The sequence below is a fragment of the Charadrius vociferus genome, unplaced genomic scaffold (genome assembly GCF_000708025.1).
Source record: "Charadrius vociferus isolate BGI_N301 unplaced genomic scaffold, ASM70802v2 scaffold433, whole genome shotgun sequence".
Lineage (NCBI taxonomy): Eukaryota > Metazoa > Chordata > Aves > Charadriiformes > Charadriidae > Charadrius > Charadrius vociferus.
The window spans coordinates 1,089,985-1,108,662 of NW_009647846.1; the positions used below are offsets into that span (position 1 = coordinate 1,089,985).

General features: G+C 44.8%; 1 protein-coding gene across 2 annotated transcripts in view; it reads left to right on the forward strand.

Annotated features, from left to right (window-relative positions):
• Positions 1 to 18,678, forward strand: part of CNTN4 (contactin 4) — a 136,155-nt gene that overhangs the window by 59,289 nt on the left and 58,188 nt on the right. For both annotated transcript variants that reach the window (XM_009882853.1, XM_009882852.1), the window contains 3 exons: positions 4,544 to 4,674; positions 7,069 to 7,198; positions 11,112 to 11,262. In XM_009882853.1, coding sequence (XP_009881155.1) covers positions 4,544 to 4,674; positions 7,069 to 7,198; positions 11,112 to 11,262 — 412 coding nt within the window. The remainder of the gene's footprint in view (positions 1 to 4,543; positions 4,675 to 7,068; positions 7,199 to 11,111; positions 11,263 to 18,678) is intronic.

An 18,678-nucleotide genomic window follows, 5' to 3' on the forward strand; every position in this document is an offset into this window, starting at 1 on the left:
GGAAACCTGCCTATAGAGAAATCAATTTTTAGGAGATTCAGAAAAAGTGCTCAAATTATTATAATTTTGCCTTGGAATAAAAGCTCTCCAGCAGGAGAAGTAAAAATAGAAAACAGGTATGAGAAATGAAGTGCGAAGGCTACTCGGAGCCCTCACATCTTCCTCACTCCCCTGGGGAACTGCAGTCTAGAGCATCAGGGATAAAAAATAACTAAATCCCCAAGCACTGGTCTTTATGAACATGCCTGTAATACCTGCAGTCCTTTGGTGCCTGGTGTGACTGGGGAGAAAGTCATGGAATGGTGCAGAAGAGCGTACGGAACAGGAGGTAAATAAGAGATAAGGACAATTTAAGTCGTTTTCATCAGCTGGGTTAACTCCTCGAAATTTTCCTCTGTGATACTCAACATTTTAGTCCCAAGCAGAACTGCCAGGCTGGTCCTTTGTGGTCAGTCTTCTAGAGAGGCAGAAAGGAGACATCCTGTCCGAGTGGCAGCATCTGGTCAGCTTCCCAAAGATGCAGAGGAATGGAGATCCTTCAGGTGCAACATTCAAGCAGATGACTTTGGTGGAGGATTTGCGCAGCTTTGGGAGTTGTATAGATTTCAAATAGTCCTTAATTGGCAGTAGAGGTCAGGGGAGGGGATTAAGAGGAGGAAAGGAAGAGGAGAGGAAAAGTGATAACTTAAAGACTAGTTTCATGTTCCTGAGATCATTGGGAAGGATAACAAATTAGGGACATACGGGGTTTGTTTACAGAAGCTATATCCCCATTTGGACCAGGATGACATATGCAGTTGTCTGCACAAACCTTACACACTGGCTGCTGCATTCTTTATTTTTAATCACTCATGTATTTTTCCCATCTGTTTTTCTTAGTTCTTATGCTTGGCTTTCTGGTCTTTAGACTTTTCTGATCCTGGGCTCAGTCTCAATCTCCTTAGAATAGATATAGTAATGGACAAGTCATTCAGCCTTTCATCTGCCATTAATGATGAATTACACAGCCTGCACCAGGTCATCAGCTGCTATAAATTGGCTTAGGAACGCTGAAATCAATATACACCGACCGAGAATTGGATTCTGTATATGTATTAGTACCTCATTTGCTTTAGTCTTTTTGGTTGTTTTGAACTCGCAGACGATTGCAAAGTCCTACAGATTTATTTCGGGTTTATTTCTCACATCGGTCCCATAATTCTTCGGGTTTGTTACTTATTTCTGATACGATGCATCATCACCGGCTGTGTCACTTCATTTTCAAATGCCTTTTAGGACATGATTTGTGGTCCAGCTTTCCAGTGCCTACTTCTGCCTTTCAGTTTATTACAAAGAAGGACAGAGTCATTCTGGGGTTTTGGTCTTAGAGAAGTAAGAGTATATTTGGGCCGACTTTCCCAATCACCTGTTTTAAAATGCCCCACTTTGTGTTGGTGAAGACTGGAAAGCGATCAAAGGTAAACAGGTTTTTTTCTAACTGCTGCCATCATTTTTCTTCTGTCCCCCTGAGTGCAAATTCCAGAGAGCTCTCATCACCTTGGAGGTGGATATTTTTCTTTAAAACTATCTTTATGTAAGAGTCACACTTACATTTTTAAGCTTTTTCTTCTACTTTATAGATTTAGCATATGAATTTTTCTTGCAACTCAGATGAATTCTTAATCAGCTTCCATGTAATTTTTTTCTTCGGTACAAGATTTTTCCTCTGAGATGTTTCCAACCAAGGCCAGTAACATCTAAATACTCCTAATAGGGCCAAAATATTTCCAAACCCATCATATGAAAGAATTTCTCTTTGCTTAGCACCACTGAAATGATCCGAAGGACTATTTCTAGAATACTACTACCAGTCACAAATTAAACCTTGTCATTATCTGGAATAATGTCCCTATATGATGTTGCAGCGTGGAGCTGGTTTCATATCCTTATTTGAATTATTTTAATTATCGGGCTTGAAATCTTGTGTCACATTACCATGTCTTGGTATGATCCCCAATGGGAGGCTGTCAAATTTCATTATATTATGGCGACTCTCATTTGGTGGCTCAAACATATTTGCTACATGAGCCAACCCTTGTGTATTACTCAAGATTAAGTCAAGAGCGTGCCTGCTATTCTCTGAGATGAACTGTTGAAAGGAGAGGTTGACCTAATTAGAAAAGTCTCCCAAAGAGCAGCAGAGAACAAAGCTCCTGTGAAACAAAGGACTCCTCCGGTTTTCACTGAGATTTATTTCTGACCTATTATGCTCATTCTGTAGTTGGCTGCATCAAAAATGCCTTTAGGACAGAAAACTTCACCGGTTAAAATAACTGGCAGGGGTGAAGTGGGGCGCGGGTGCTGCACGAGAGGGACAGGACTAACGGGGCCGGCAGCTCCCGGTGCTTCCAGCGCCGCACGGTTAAATCTCAGTGCCGCTCCTTAGGGCAGGAGGTCAGACGTGTAACCTACAAAGTACAGCAGAAAGACCGGACAGGGAAAGTCTTGCGCTGCATTGGGTGAAAATTTTCCTTATTTGAGGAGTGTGCCTGAAATGAGGATGAGCATTGAATTCTCTTTGCTCCAGACAGGAGAGTTTTCTTTCTTTTTACACAGCTTTCATTTATATGTTATAGAGCCCACCTTACCTTTCATGGGTTTTCTCGCTTTATACGTTACTTTCAGTTCTTTTGTATGATTTTTTTTTCTTTTTTCTCATGTGGGAATTCAGTAAAACAGTACAGCAAAAAAGGCAAATGAATCTGCATGGTTTTATAGAGCTCTTTTAATGGTATCATAAGACTCTCTTCAAAATTATGAGCTGGATGCTGTTAGAATAGTAAATATGTAAATTCATGAGTAATTTGCAAATGTCCTTGAGCCACTGAACCCGTTGCTGTTGCGCAGGGTGTCTCAGTTCAATGGCATTGTTAAAGTTCTTACTCCGGATGACAGAATTGACTTTCATCTTCCTACATTTAAACGCTTTCCCTTCTGTATCTTTAGATACAGATAATAAACACGCTTAAAATGTTACAGGGGCAGGAGGGGCAGTCAGAGAAGTAAACACCGCTTCCCTCTCCTTTTCAGCTGCTGCTTCTCCTTCTGCGTTTTCATTACATTCGCTTTGCCTTTCTGCTTTTTTTGCAAGTCCCTTCGAGTTAAGTTGCTGTGCAGAATTCTTCGGCTTTCTTCTGCGCTTTGTTGTTTGCAGACAGCGCGACAAGGGAAGTGTGTGGTAGGGGTGGGATTAAGCACACATCTGTCGCAGCCTGAACAGAGGTTTAAAAGGTGCTCAGCCCTCTGAATGTGCGTATCCAGCGTCACGTCGTGGTGGACCAATATTTTAGGTATCATCGTACCAACTGTATGTTGAACTTACCAATTTGATGTGGTAATTTTTAATTTGTCCTCTCAGACCTTTCTCCGGCCCCTGTCCCTCTCCAAAGGAGATACATAAAGTTGCTACCTGTCTTTGAGTAATCTAAATTTTTTTTTTTTTTTTATCTGATTACATGGGAAAAAGTATTAACCAGGTTCTTGGAGACCTCTGCTGGTAATATCTTCCTGCTAACTCTCAGATTTTCTTGTGTCAAAATAGGGCAAATGACCATTGAAAACCTGAGGTCACTCCCTTATTTAATGGGAGTTCCTGAAAAGTGCTGTAGCTCTGTCTAGATGATGGGGTTTGTGAAGGTAACAGAGGAAAGTCAGAGGTTTTGTACAGTCTCCAAAAACATGTGGCAGTTTTAGCGGAATTTGATTTGCATGTGGAGTCTGGCTAAACTTAAGCTGTATTTTTAAAAAAAACCCAACAAACAACAAAATTGGTAAAAATACGTGAAACAACTAAAAATACGATCTCATAGGTGTCTGAAAACTGTCAGTGCCGGTTTTCACCAAATTCTACCAAAACGCATCTCTGATACCTGCTTTTGGAACAAGGTTTGTTCAAAGTCATTAATACAGTCATTGAGCCCAAAGATTTTTCATACATATGGAAGGTCTTCCTACGGCAGTACTTGTAGATATGGCCCTCATCTAAGACAAGACTGGGAATGTGGACCTGAAGTAGTGCCTGTAACCGTGCAGGCCTAAGTTACTGGAATAACCTTAATTAATTTCAATGCAGAGGTAGCTCTAAGTTACAAGTTTTGAAGTTGGATGTTAAATTTTAGAGCTTTGACGCGCAAGTCATATGGATCCTGAAGAAGAAAATTTCTGTATTTGAAGGACCACGGGTCTCCTAATGCCATTCATTCCACTGGGGCAGCACATGAACTGTTGCTTTGTTTTTCTACGATGATCGGGATTTTTGAAGCTACTCTGTTTCATAAAGGGTTTTCATTCAAAATAAAAGGAAAACAGGTTCTGATCTTGCACGTGCCACCTTCAGAAAGCAGAACTGGACTCAGAGGGGGAAAATTATTAGCCATTATTAAGCATGTTATTAAATCCAACTCTTACATGTGCTAATAAAGAAAGAAACAGCCATTTGCTTGCACCTAGAAAGCACACCGTCGGTTACAGACGTGAGGCTTTATCTATTCCTTCTGCATTGCAGCTCAGCCCAACTGGATTCAGAAAATCGGCGATGCCCACATAGAGGATAGCGTCGTCGGGGAATGCCGGGCGAGCGGGAGACCGAAGCCCTCGTACCGCTGGCTGAAGGACGGGGAGCCGCTGCTGCCCCAGGTAGGGACCGCGGAGCCCCACGCCGGGCAAGAGCATCGGGGGCTCTGCGACTGCGTTCGTGCTCTGCCAGCGTTGTCGTTTGCAAAACCCATGACAATTCAGAACAAGAGGAAATGGCTTCAAGTTGCGCCAGGGGAAGTTTAGATTGGATATTAGGAAGATTTTCTTTACTGAAAGGGTTGTCAGGCATTGGAACGCGTTACCCAGGGCAGTGGTGGAGTGCCCATCCCTGGAGGGATTTAAGGGTGGTGTAGATGCAGTGCTCAGGGACATGGTTTAGCAGTGGGCTTGGCAGTGTTAGGTTAATAATTGGACTAGGTGATCTTACAGGTCTTTTCCAGTCTAGGAGATTCGGTAATTTATTGTCATTTAGACAACTATTCTCTTACCTGATTACCCCTCCCCACCTGGGAAGGGCAATCAGGAAAAAACAATCAAACCCAGGGGTTGAAATATAAACAGAGTTAATAGAATGAGACTAGATAATTAACATAACACTAAAGAACCAATATTGATCCCAATACCAGTAGAAAATACACAAGGATTATCCTCAGCCCATTCTATCCATAGAAGCTGTGCACTCCCAGCAGTGACAGCAAATGTGGGACACTGTGAGCGCTGCGGCTTCGGGAGGAAGGGAAGGGCTCAGGGCTCCAGCGCTGGGGCAAAGAGTTCTCTGGACCACCACCATCAAGGGAGAGAGAGAACTCCTCAGCAAACTTTCTAATTTATATTGAATGTGAAGTTCATGGTTTGAAATAACCCTGTTGGCAGCTTGGGTCAAGTGCCCGGGTCTCGCTGCTCCTCATCCCCCCACCTGGGGAGCTCGAAAACACTGAGATGTTGAAACCCACACACCAGAGCTGGCTATAAAGTGAATATTTTCACCAATTCAGGTACTAGAGTCTTCTAAAAGTGCAGTCTTCCCAAGCATTAGGAGAGAACTTAGTCCTGCATTGCTCAAAGCAGGACAGCCAGCTTTCCCACCTCTGCGGGTTTTATTACATTTGGAGTGGAAACAGAAAGGAAGGGGGTGCTCTGAGATGTCCCCGCAGGGGCGGCAGTTCCTGCCCGTGCCTGGTGGGCGCTTCTGTCACCGCTTTGGGAGAGCTGCTGTTAGTGACAGGGGGACCCGGGGCAGCTCTGCGTTCCGAGGTCCTCCCTGAAATGAAGGGTCCACGATAAAAACCTGAGGGTGGAGCTATCCTTGTGAAGAAGAAGGAACGGCCAAGTGGCCATATGGAGTCTCTGGCCAGAAAATGATCAGCCTGGATTCTTTTTTTTTTTTAGTTTATGATGTTCAGGTGAACTTAGTGTTTCTGCTGATCCCTAATGGCGTTCCCGTTCCTCCTGCCGACCTGTGTCCCTGCGCAGGTGACCAGGAGCATCCCCTGCCATTGCTGGGGACACATCACCTGCCTAAAGATGGGCGATGGGCAGGAGCCGGGGAAACACCCCCCTCCCACCGCCCGGTCTGCCCAGCCTCTCGCCGGAGGGGCATCACTTAGTCCCATAATCCCCCTCGAAACCACCACAAACTAAAACAAGTCACCGAAGCCTTGCTTTCACGGGAACTGGCATTTTTTTTCCTGTCACTTATTGTGGAAGAACATGGCAGCCTAGATTTGATCAAACCCCAATAAAGATTGCACAAACATTAGATTTCCACCCTGCGGCCAAGTAGAAAGCCAGTAGCTCTTTATATTTCTATTTTTAAATGGTGAAACTCCTGGGGAGGGAGGGAACACTTTGCTGTACTTATTAAAATTGATAACCGGAGCTCCATATCCTTAGGCTGACAAATGATACCCCGGTCTTTTGTTCCACACACTAATTTTACTTGCTTCACGCTGGTCACTAGCAGATGGTCTTGTACTTAAATCCCGTTAGTGGCTGATATGAAGTAAAGGATCATTAAATTATTAACATCTATATTGTTTTCAGTAAACTGCAGAGGATTTTAAGTATTTCTCTCTGTGCTAGCTAAGATGGCAAGCCGTCTCGCTAACCTTCGTTGCCATATATACTCATGATGCCGCTGTTTTAAAGAATACGGTTGGCTGTGATATGCCGCTATGGAAGAAAAGTGAATTTTTTGATTCAAGTTTATCTGCTTGAAAGGGATATTAATCTAAATGGTTTGGGTATTAAATCAAAGAGAAGTCAAGGGAAAGTCCTCCAATTTAAATTGCATTTACCAACTTCTGTATTGGTTTTACCGTTTAGTATCTAACCTGACATAATTTTAGCTGGCAGACAAATAGATTGGAGCATGCAAATTCTTCCCATTACTGCCACTTGTTTTGTGCACCTTGGTATAAAATATGGCACAACTGCTGGGTTTGTGTTCCAAGCAGGGATCTCCTTATTTATTTCTTTCGCTGTTTCCTACAGGGCAGAGTTCAGCTAGAGCAGGGCTCGCTCACCATCACGAACGTCAGCCTGTTGGACGCTGGCATGTATCAGTGTGTCGCGGAAAACAGACATGGCATTATTTTTGCCAGCGCAGAACTGAGCGTCATAGGTAAGTGTACTTCCCTGAGTGCTGCAAACCTTCCGAAAAGGTTTCAAAGCATTCACCCGAGCTGGTTTTGCTGAGGTCCAGCATCTGAAACAGAAAAATTACCGAGGAACTTTGATAACTTGTTTTTAAGTAAGGCATGAAATGAAAACTTGAGAAAGTGGATAGACAGAGAACAAATATTTTTACATCATCCCATCTTCTCCTATTCATCCGGGTGACCAAGCACAGAGAGCTGGCAAGCTCGCTCACCTCTTGCTGGTTAGAAAAGTGTTGTGGAGAAACCCGAGTATTGCCCCAGTTAGGGACTTACTGGACAGTAGCTGCCTGCTCGTGGGCTGCAGAGACTGACCCTTGGGGAAATGTTGAGAAACCACCTGTCTCAACAGACCTTTCGCCATTCCGATGGCAATCGTTAACACTCCCATCCCAAAGCCTTGCCAAGGAAAACAGCTTTTGCCCCACCTGTTTTCTGTACACCTACTCTGCTTGTCCCAGTTAAGGTCAGGAGAAGCTCCTGTGGATCTAGGTGGTTAGATACCTGGTGGGAGAGGCAAAGATCAGAGAGCCAGGCCCAGTGCCAGCACAAGAGGCAATGGACACAAACTGAAACACAGGAAATGCCATTTAAGTTTAAGAAAAACTTTTTTACCACGAGGGTGCTCAAACGCTAGCACAGGTTGCCCAGAGAGATTGTGGCATCTCCATCTTTGGAGATGCTCAACACCCAGTGGACACGGCCGCAGGCAACGTGCTGTAGCTGCTCCTGCTTGAGCCCGGGTGGGACGGGACCACCTCCGGAGGTCCCCGCCAGCCTTAGCTGTCCTGGAGTATGTAACCCACTTGCAAACATTGCTGTTGGACAAGTGGCAGGCCTGGGAACTGATATGTCAGCATAGATATTGTAGTTTCAAAGGGTTAACTAGAATTAATGATTACAAAATAGCGGCTTAGTTGTTTTCAAAGCGAATGTTCAATAGCATCATTCCCTGCTTCATCCTGAAGAACAAAGCATAAGGTCTTTTCTGATTATGGCATTTTCAATATTGGTCATTTTTTATCAGTGGCGATAGATGCCTGCATAGAAAAAAAATTCATTTGAAAGATTGTCATTGTTGCTGTTCAAGAAAAATACAATAACGCTCAATAAATTAGACTTCAGAGTGCTAAGATTTATTGGACGTGTTCCTGCGTGAAAGAAATGGAAATAAACCCACTGATGCTTTTCCTGTCTGTTCAAAACCCTGGTAAAAGCGAGCCTTTGGGAGGAAGGCAGATCTCAGAAGATAGAGATTTAGCCCTTGTTGGGTACCTCCAGTGTCTCCCCGTGCCCGGCAGCACCCAGGGGCCAACCTCGTCTCTGCACAAAAAGCAAAGACCTTGGAGATCCTGCTCTTACAGACCTGCCAGATAACTTGTGCTTGGCTGACTTCTTGTTTGGGTTATGCAATCTCACTTCTGTATGTCACGTGAAAAGCACCAGAATGGTGTGCTGCAGGTTAATTTCCGTGGATTTGTGATTTAATTTGGCATATTTTTAATCAAAACCAGCATGTTTTTCCTTTCACGAGAGTTTTCAAAGGAGGTCTCTGAGCTCACTGAGAAATGTTAGCTTTTAAACAGATCTTTCTGAGTATAAAAATGGTTCTTTTAAAAGGTCCTGAAGTTAAGCACTTGAAATGATTAAACACCACTAATAGCAAGTGAGACTTATAACAAAATTAAGTGAAAAGGAGAAACAGAAAATTACAGAGAGAGCTTTTCTCAGAGTTATTCCTCTCTGTTGCCAATTATATTGCCTGGGGTCTTCTGCTAAAACTGGGGTCATGTTGTGCTGGGCATTGTAAAAACGTATAGTAAGATGTGTTCATTGCCTTAAAGAGTTTTCAGGCTACATGTTTAAAAATTTAGAAAACTTAAAAAAATGAATGATGGGCTTAGAGTGGAAAAAAAAGTAATTAAAATCCATATTTTACAAACAAGGTGTGAAGAAATGAAATGCAGTACCCCTGAAGTGGCACAGGAAAGCTGTGGTAGTGCTGAGAACTGAGCTCAGAGTTTCTGAATGTCAGCTGACAACGTTTTGAACATCACAGAGTAAACCCCGTATCGTGAAACTCCTCTACCTCACACAGGACCAAGAAGGAACTAGCAAATCGCTTGCAAAAAACCCAGTCTAAACTGCTCCTTACAGAGATAGAAATAAGAGGATTAGTCAGAAATCTATTTTGCCCATAAATTTTGGAGATTCATCTGAGAAATTATTTCCAGAAATTATACGGTATTAATTATGACAATGTGATATAAATAATAATCCATCTGGTACTGAGTGAGCTGGTGGGAAGTCGTCCTCGGGATGCCTCCTTTAATTTTGAAATGTTTTATATAGCCAGTGTTGGTTTTCAGATGGCTCTTTTACAATCTGTAATAACATGCATGTTTTCCTCTATGCTAAAATGAAGTCGGCCGTTTATGATTAGACATAGGGGACAAGACAGCTCAGAGATTAGCGAGTTCTGATTCATGAAAGTGGAAGATGAGATCTATTTGATCATAGAGCCCGAGCCATTATCAGTGTAGGATTAGGTTTTATTCAGCTCTTTGGCGGCAGGAACGATATCCATAAGAATTGAGGCAGACGAGGTGCCCTAAGAAAAATGAATTTGCTTTCTGTGTCACACGGCAAGTTTTTTTTGTCTCCCAGCTGCTTCGGGTGAGCTTTAGATCATTTTATGGAGCATCAAGCAGATGTGATGCACCGTGATCTAAACTCTCACCTCCCGGAGTGCAGCAAGAAAGTAAGTGGAGGAAGATGCTGTGAAGTCGGGGGATACGGGGACGGGGCAGGAGGGGCAGGGTGCGGGCTCACAGCTCGCAGAGGGGACTGGGCAGAGTTTGCTGCCACCGGTCGGTCAGAAGGTCAACTCCTGTCAGCAAAGATGTTGCGAGCAGGGCAGGAGTTGTTCATAAAACCCTTAAGCCGCCTCACCTATTTGCTTTGAGCTTTCTGTATTGAAAAAAATTAATTGTCCCACTTGATATAAATAAAACCTTCTGGTCATCTGTGGGGAGTTCACTACCAGAGTCAGTCTAGAGGCCGCTGCCTCGAAGCTCTGCCTGTCATCGGCTCCCGTCAAATAAATCATTAAAACTCCTTTGAGGCAGGAATGATAAGCCAAACAATCTGCCGCCTCCCCGACCTGCCTTACAGCCCGGCTGCAGACTGTCTGCAGGGCTTTGCTGGTTGCTTCAATGAATATATCTGACTGGTTTTCACAATATAGAAGAGTGTGTCCTGGAGGGACTGACAGAGGTGACTGGAGAGTACCTTTTACCCTGGTGCCTACTTCAGTCTTGCCATGTTTTGCTTGGTTCAGGACCTGGCTGCCTCAAGGACTCCCACCTTTATAGCATTAAAATAAAAGACCCGGTTAATGCAACTGTTATGAATATAAAGCATAAAAATGTCAACTTTTCTGGAAATATAAACATTTCTGATAACGTGAGTTCAGTGTTTGTGGCTATTTTCCTGTGTGCTGTCACTCTGCACGTAGCAATGTTCCCCAAAATGGTGATCGCGCTGTTACGACACAAAAATGGAAATACATTATACAGTTCGTGCAGGCGTCGTTCTTAGGGGCGCTGCCCCGAATCAGGTGTGCGTGACAGCGGGTTTGTGTGCCTGCCGAGGTTACCGCTTCCTGAGGTTTGCAGCTGAACGCTCATTTCTAAACAAGTAAAGAGCTGAAGCGTTCCGGTGTCTGTCTGCCCCATCCGTACGTGCACACAGTTCATAAAGTCAAATCATTTAGGAACTGCCAGGTGAGGAAAATCCCTGGAGTATTGTAATGTTCAAAAGAGTTTGGTTTTTTCCAGAGGCAATTCTGACCTGTTCTTTTTTTTTTTTTTCTTTCAGCCGTCAGTCCAGACTTTTCCAAAACACTCTTGAAAAAGTTAACTCTTGTTAAAGTGGGTGGAGAAGTGATCATTGAGTGTAAGCCGAAAGCTTCCCCCAGACCTACTTATTCTTGGAAGAAAGGAAAAGACATCCTAAGAGAAAATGAGAGGTAATGTCTTAAAGTAACCATTTCTTTCATTAGCTTGCTCCAACCCAGGGGCTTTCAGCAATGAAAGCTAAATTTGTCATTAATAGCTTCCCAAAATTGACTTGCAAATAAATGTGAAAACAGGTAGTGTTCAGTCTCAAGGAGCTGGGGGTGGGATTTCTGTTCCCATTGTGTTCATGCCAGTCTCTGTGTGCTATTAGAGCATCCCTGCCAAGAAGCTGATAAAGATGCATTCTAAAAAGCAAATATTTTGTCTCTGCATTGCTCTGAATAGCCATTGTTTTTCAAAATATTTCCCAGGAGATGAAACCCTCCACTGCAAATTACACTGCTCTGGTACATTACTCAATGTCCCACAAACAGGAATTATTTGGGGTCAGTAATTAATTTGGCAGTCCTAACGCCTGACTTGGAGACGGCTTTTTCACACTGGCCAAGTCTTTTTTTTTATTATTTTTTTTTATTTAATTCAAAAGGAGAGCATTAGTAGGAAGTAGGAGCCTACCTTTCAAATTCGCACGCGTGGCTTTGCAGGGCATTTGTTGTTGCCTGTGTAGCAGTGCGGTGGTGTTTCCTGTCCCGCCTGCGCAGTGCCTGAGAGCGGGACCCAGAGAGCTGTCTTTGACAGTCCTCCAGAATACGATGCGCCATTTGGATTGATGGGAAAAATCCTGTCCTATTAGTAAAGGTTAAAAAGCCAGAAATTACAGGAAATTGTTATTTTTAAAAGCCTAAACCCATTAGAGCTGTGCTTTTATCTTGGAAAGTCTACTCTTGCTCCATCCAACCTCCCTGCCTGTGATGGACGTTGAAATATGTACTATGGGGATGTATACGAGTATGTGAAAAGCTTAGTTCATTTAGAGAGAGATGAGAAAAATAATAAACAAGCTATTTCTGACTTATTTAGCTCCTTTTACGTGGTCTTTACAAAGCTATTGTCTATGGACCATTCGACTTCACCTCCTGGGATAAAGAGAGTTGGGTGATCAATGACACAGAGGTTCCTCTAGCAGCTGGGGTACGAAGCTGTGCGAGGTCAAAGTTATAATAAATCAATGTATGTTGATTTTTTAAATGGAAATACTTGCTCTTCTGGTGAAGACTGCACAAAGGATGGGATGTATTAAATACTGGAAGTTCTGGAGCATCAGCCCCATGAGGTCCCATCCTTCTCCCCGTCCTCACTGCCACAGTCTGTAGATGAAATGTGCTGTTTTCTCCAAGGCTGTACTCCCAGGCATGGCACAGTTCTTTCTCCTTATTGTAATTTAGGAGTGAGAGAGGAAGCGTTAGTTTATTTGAGCAAGGGCTTAGGAAGGGAAAGAAATGTGAGCGCTGTGTTTCTTGCCTGGTCACAGCTGTGCAATGCTGACAACAAAGTGGTTTATTTTTTGTAGCACTACTCTCTCATCTGCAAACCTACCTAAAATTTGGGTGCTGTAATACAGCAGAAATCACTGGATCCTGATTTCCCAAGGTAGCATGACTCATGCAGTGGTAGTGTAAGGCTCGGTGGTAGCTCGGGTTGCCAGTGTGTTTACTTCCAAATAACTTTTGAACTGGTTATTTGAGCTGGCTGTAGATGTTTCAGCTGGTTTCCACCAAGGTTAGGAGAGGAAGTGATATAACTCAAAAATAGCAGGTTTCTTCAAAGCTTTATGAAAAGCAGGCAGCTGGGAAAAGGAGGCACTATTATTTCCCCCCGGTGAAACCCTGTCACCTGAAGGCACACCACAGCAGTCATGAGGGGGTCCACAGCAGAGTGGAGGGTGCACGCCTCCGTGTGAGTAGGGTGAGGCTGTACCTACAGCAATTTCCGACCTTCTCCTGAGGCATATAGGCACGAGGCAGGTATGATTGTATAAACTTGCTAACTAGTGTATAACTTGCTGTCTTTCCATCTCCACCTGAGGAGGGACCTCTCTGCTGTGAGGGCAGCAGAGCAGTGGCAGAGGCTGCCCAGAGAGGTGGGGGAGTCTCCCCCTCTGGAGCCATCCCAAACCCGCCTGGACGCCGTCCTGTGCCACTGCTGGAGGTGCCCCTGCTCTGGCGGGGGGTGGGATGGGGGAGCTCCAGAGGGCCCTTCCGACCCTCACCAGTCTGGGATTCTGTGGGATTCTGTCTGCTGGTTGCAGTCCCCATGCCCGGGCAGACTCCCAGTGGCTGGGCGGACGGGTTGTGAGTACAACCCATTACAACACAGCTCAGCTTTGAGCTAAAATGCAAATCACGGCGAGTCTGGAGTGTCGGTGCCGGTGGCAGCAACAGGCTCGCTGCCACGCTCCTCCTGCTCCCGCCGAGCACGCCGCGCCAGAACGGGGAGCCTCCCACCTGGGCACCAAGCCCTGGGTGGGAAACCAGACGTGAAATGTGCCCAACCAGGTGTGAAATTTCCTGCTACTTCAGCCCAGGGGTTTTTCTGCCAGCCAAATCATCCAGCGGGACCTATCTGGCAAAATGTCTTAATGAACACCGCTCCGTTGACTTGGCAGTTGAACCTATTTAGTTCTTATACGCAGTTGGTTGTGTCTCCCGTGGGGATGAGGGTGTTGAATCCTCGCCATCGCCTTTATTAACCACGCCATCCTTCCAGTCTGTACCTAGAAACTGTGTGAAATGCGCAATTGGGAAATTATATTGTCTTAGACGATCGTGGCATTGTTCATCAGCACTGTCTGACTTCCCGGGGGTAGGAGAGGCCAAGTGCCTGGTCCTCTGCTTAACGGTGCTGTATTTCTGGTTTCATCAGTTGCTGAAGCATTGTCTCCTCCCTGCCGTCCCAGGGGATAGTAGCACTGACTGGAGTCCAGTCCTAGCACCTCCCTACATCCACGCTTACGTGTGGGCTTCAAATAAGAACTTCCTTGGCTGTCAAAAAAATCTGTTGACATATAGGAAGAAAGATGCCAAGAAAAGCTGTTGTGAAATCTCTTTATCTAGGGCAGAAAACAGAGCTTTGAGACAGGCATGGGAAAAGAAACTTAAATGAAATCTCTGGTTAAACTGATGTTTCGAGTTTCAGAGGGGCACCTGAACATCTGGATGCTTCTCCAAACTGAACTCGATCGTGTGAAGGTTAATCAATATAGATGGTCCTTCCAGTTCCAGGTGGAGTGAAAAGCAATGTGAACGTGTCAGTTCTTGCTTTTGAATTCCGACGGCTGCCATGGCAATGGCTCGAGTAGTTCTCCTGGGGCTCGTGTGACTTTTCAGCCGCAGTGTACCGTTAGGGACTCCTTGCTGGAGACAGAAACAGTGTGCACCGCATTTTGCTGCCGGGACTCTTGCTCTGGAGGCTACTGCTGTCCAGGAGGCAAAACTAAGCATGTTGTTCGATGTTTGCCCAGCAGGCAGAGTCTACCGTGGAAAAAAAGAGCTTTATTGTTTCAGGTTTCATAGTCTCCTCTGGAGGCTGGGGTAGTGTGTACTGCACCCCTAATGAATAACCTGCCCTGAAGGTATCTCTTACTGGTGGTTGAGAGCTGCGCAAGTGTGTTATTAGAAATTCTGCCCTGGGGTACAATTATGTTATTGCAGTCATTAAAGGCAGTTCATCTCCATAATAATGGAAATCCTGCCTTGGAGGCCTAATAAAATGTTAGTAGCCTGACTCCAGAAGGTAAATTTTATATAGAAACAGCTATAGCACGGATATAGATACATTGCAAATGCTGCTTAGAAACAAAGACTATTTCGATATGGATAAGGACACAGAGATCATTTTCTATCCTTGATCTTCCCTTCACATTTCACTGCAAAACGGCTGTTAAACTTTGTGGGGAAGGTCTTCAGTCCTATTAATGCCACTCTGTACGAAGCAGCCTCATAGGACTGCTGGTAGAGGAAGAGAAGGTGAATCTGCTGCCTACCACAGTAGCTCCCACCTTCCACGCCACCGGGACAGGAGACATGACTAAAATACACCTAACCTCTGTGAGACCCTCACTCAGGAGCAGCAGATACCTTTTAGATAGGAATGGTCACCATGAAGCTGTGCAGGCTGCAGCATCAGAGAGACGGTAGTATACAAGTCCTGTTTAGGACCCGCTTGCCCCAGCACGCTCCTCAGGCAGAAGTTGTTTTGCCCTTTCAATATACACCATCGCGCATATAACCTGGAAATTTGAGCTGGTTGTCCAGTTCTGCAGCTGGTAGGGAGTCATTCCAGAAGTCAACAAGCACTGGGAGCTCAGGGTGGAAGTGGTGCCTTGTGGTCACCGCCAAACTGCGATGTGTCTTTGGGACGTGTCAGATTGTTAATCAGAGAGAAAGATTTGAGTTGAGTTCAGTGTGTTTTTCACCTACCATTTGGCTCCCCTATATTTGTGTTTCCAGGTATGTTTAACCTCCGATCTCTTTATTCTAACTCAACGTTAGGAGAAAAGAGAATTTGGAGATCTGGGATCCCTTTACATGGCTTCTCTTTTCTCACGTCCCAACTACATCAGTGTGACTCAGAAGTGATGCTGGACTTCAGCCTGTGAGATGGAGATGGAGAGCATTGCTGCCCAGCCGCCCGAGGAGGGCTGGCATTCAAAACCGGGCAAAACTCCTCGAGCGAGGAGTGCATAGACTGTAGAGCTGGGACTCACGGTTTTTATTTAAATCTCAGTGGCACTGTGGTCTTATAATCTTATGTCTTCATCTCCCTGATTTTATGAAATAATGTAATCAACGTCAAGTGTTTTTTTTACATATAAAATGCATAGCATGTGTGGCATCGTATACATAGTATCTAAGCATCATACAGGCGTTATATACACAGACGTGGTCTTCTGCAATTATTGCACCATGTGAAAGACAGATGATTCGAACTGTGCCTCTGCTTTGCTCCAAAGCTGTCTCAGACACCAAATCAATCATTGCTGGGTACCAGTAGAAGTTACAGAGGTAGAGGGTAATTTTACATGAGATTTACCAATATAAACCAGAAATCCATAGTTTCCCACAAGTTTGGAAAAACTTCCATTAATTCATGGCCGCTGTGTAATGCTGAAGTGAATGAAAGGAACTCCTGAATGGAGGACTTTGCTTTAAACTCCTGAACTCCTAAAGCCAAGCATCCTTCAGTCCGCAGTATTTCCCATTTGTGGCAATTATTTCCTGGCATTACGTTGTATATATTATTCATCAGCAGGAGTAGGAGGGGAAGTCACGGCAGTCAGATTGTTCTTGCAAGATTTTGTTAATCCTCTCATAATAATTCAATTACTTCTAATGCAACACCGTTAGATAAATTTGCTACTGAGGCCAGTGCTTTAAAACCTTTATTTTCAGGTGATCTTATCACAGAAAACTTTCAATTTCTTTATTTTTACGGCACGGCTCCCACGGAGAATTGTGCTCGGTTGCAAGTGAGAGCGGGTCATCCTCACAGTGGTCAAAATCGGACGTCGCTGTAGTCACCGGCTCCTTCGTTCAGATTTCCTGGGTGCAGGAGGGAGAGTCAGGCTGTGCAGGATTAGAGACAGATCCTGGGGCTATGCAGAGCGCTGCCAGCTGAAATTAAACTAAGCCTCTGTCACAGCTGCTCCCACGCTCCAAACTGTTGGAGGAACGTCCTGCAACGGAACTGTAATTCTCTTTGAACTGTAGATCAGCAAGCGTTTTTGAAATAATTTAAACCAGTTAATTCTGCAGTTAATTTAAAATGGTTCGTTTTAAAACAATTAGATCTCCCTTTAATTTTCATGTGGTTTTCTGTAGCCCACGAGAAAACAACGCACCAGGTGCTGTCACGGAGGTGCGCAGCGTCCGAGGGCTCGGCTGTGGGAGCGTGGGGGTTTAACATCAGACCTGAGGCTGGTCCTGTGGTCTGCGTCGGCAGCCTGGGGCGTTTTGTCACTCCACTGCAGAGATGGAACTGGCTTTTAATAACTTACCACCAGAGGCCATTTTGCTAGAGTATCTTACGAAAATTTCTCATGGAATTGGTCAAGGGATATATTTCGCTGTCGGCATGGAATGATTTTGCTGGAGGAGCGTTGGAAGGGGTTATTGGGTGCTGGTTTGTAAGGCCACATTTGCATCACTTTCCCTGAAAGTCTTTCATCTTTTCTCAGGTGCTTGGTTTTGACTTAGAGAAATGACTTTAATTTACATGCAATAATGGTAATAACTACCTTTATTTATTTCTGACAGTGTTTCAGTTTAGATATCAGTCTGTCAGAGAGACATACTGTCATTTCATAGAATCCCAGAATGGTTTGGGTTGGAAGGGACCTTAAAGATCATCCAGTTCCACTCCCCCTGCCCCGGTTCATCCTCACAGTGGTCAAAATCGGACGTCGCTGTAGTCACCGGCTCCTTCGTTCAGATTTCCTGGGTGCAGGAGGGAGAGTCAGGCTGTGCAGGATTAGAGACAGATCCTGGGGCTATGCAGAGCGCTGCCAGCTGAAATTAAACTAAGCCTCTGTCACAGCTGCTCCCACGCTCCAAACTGTTGGAGGAACGTCCTGCAACGGAACTGTAATTCTCTTTGAACTGTAGATCAGCAAGCGTTTTTGAAATAATTTAAACCAGTTAATTCTGCAGTTAATTTAAAATGGTTCGTTTTAAAACAATTAGATCTCCCTTTAATTTTCATGTGGTTTTCTGTAGCCCACGAGAAAACAACGCACCAGGTGCTGTCACGGAGGTGCGCAGCGTCCGAGGGCTCGGCTGTGGGAGCGTGGGGGTTTAACATCAGACCTGAGGCTGGTCCTGTGGTCTGCGTCGGCAGCCTGGGGCGTTTTGTCACTCCACTGCAGAGATGGAACTGGCTTTTAATAACTTACCACCAGAGGCCATTTTGCTAGAGTATCTTACGAAAATTTCTCATGGAATTGGTCAAGGGATATATTTCGCTGTCGGCATGGAATGATTTTGCTGGAGGAGCGTTGGAAGGAGTTATTGGGTGCTGGTTTGTAAGGCCACATTTGCATCACTTTCCCTGAAAGTCTTTCATCTTTTCTCAGGTGCTTGGTTTTGACTTAGAGAAATGACTTTAATTTACATGCAATAATGGTAATAACTACCTTTATTTATTTCTGACAGTGTTTCAGTTTAGATATCAGTCTGTCAGAGAGACATACTGTCATTTCATAGAATCCCAGAATGGTTTGGGTTGGAAGGGACCTTAAAGATCATCCAGTTCCACTCCCCCTGCCCCAGGCAGGGCCACCTCCCCCCAGCCCAGGTTGCTCCAAGCCCCGTCCAACCTGGCCTTGAACACCTCCAGGGATGGGGCAGCCACAGCTTCTCGGGGCAACCTGCCCCAGGGGATCACCGCCCTCAACGTAAAAAATGTCTTCCTTCTATCTAGTCTAACTCTCCCCTCTTTCAGTTGTAAACCGTTCCCCCTCATCCTATGGCTCCCCTCCCTGATCCAGAGTCCCTCCCCAGCTCTCCTGGGGCCCCTTTTGGGACTGGAAG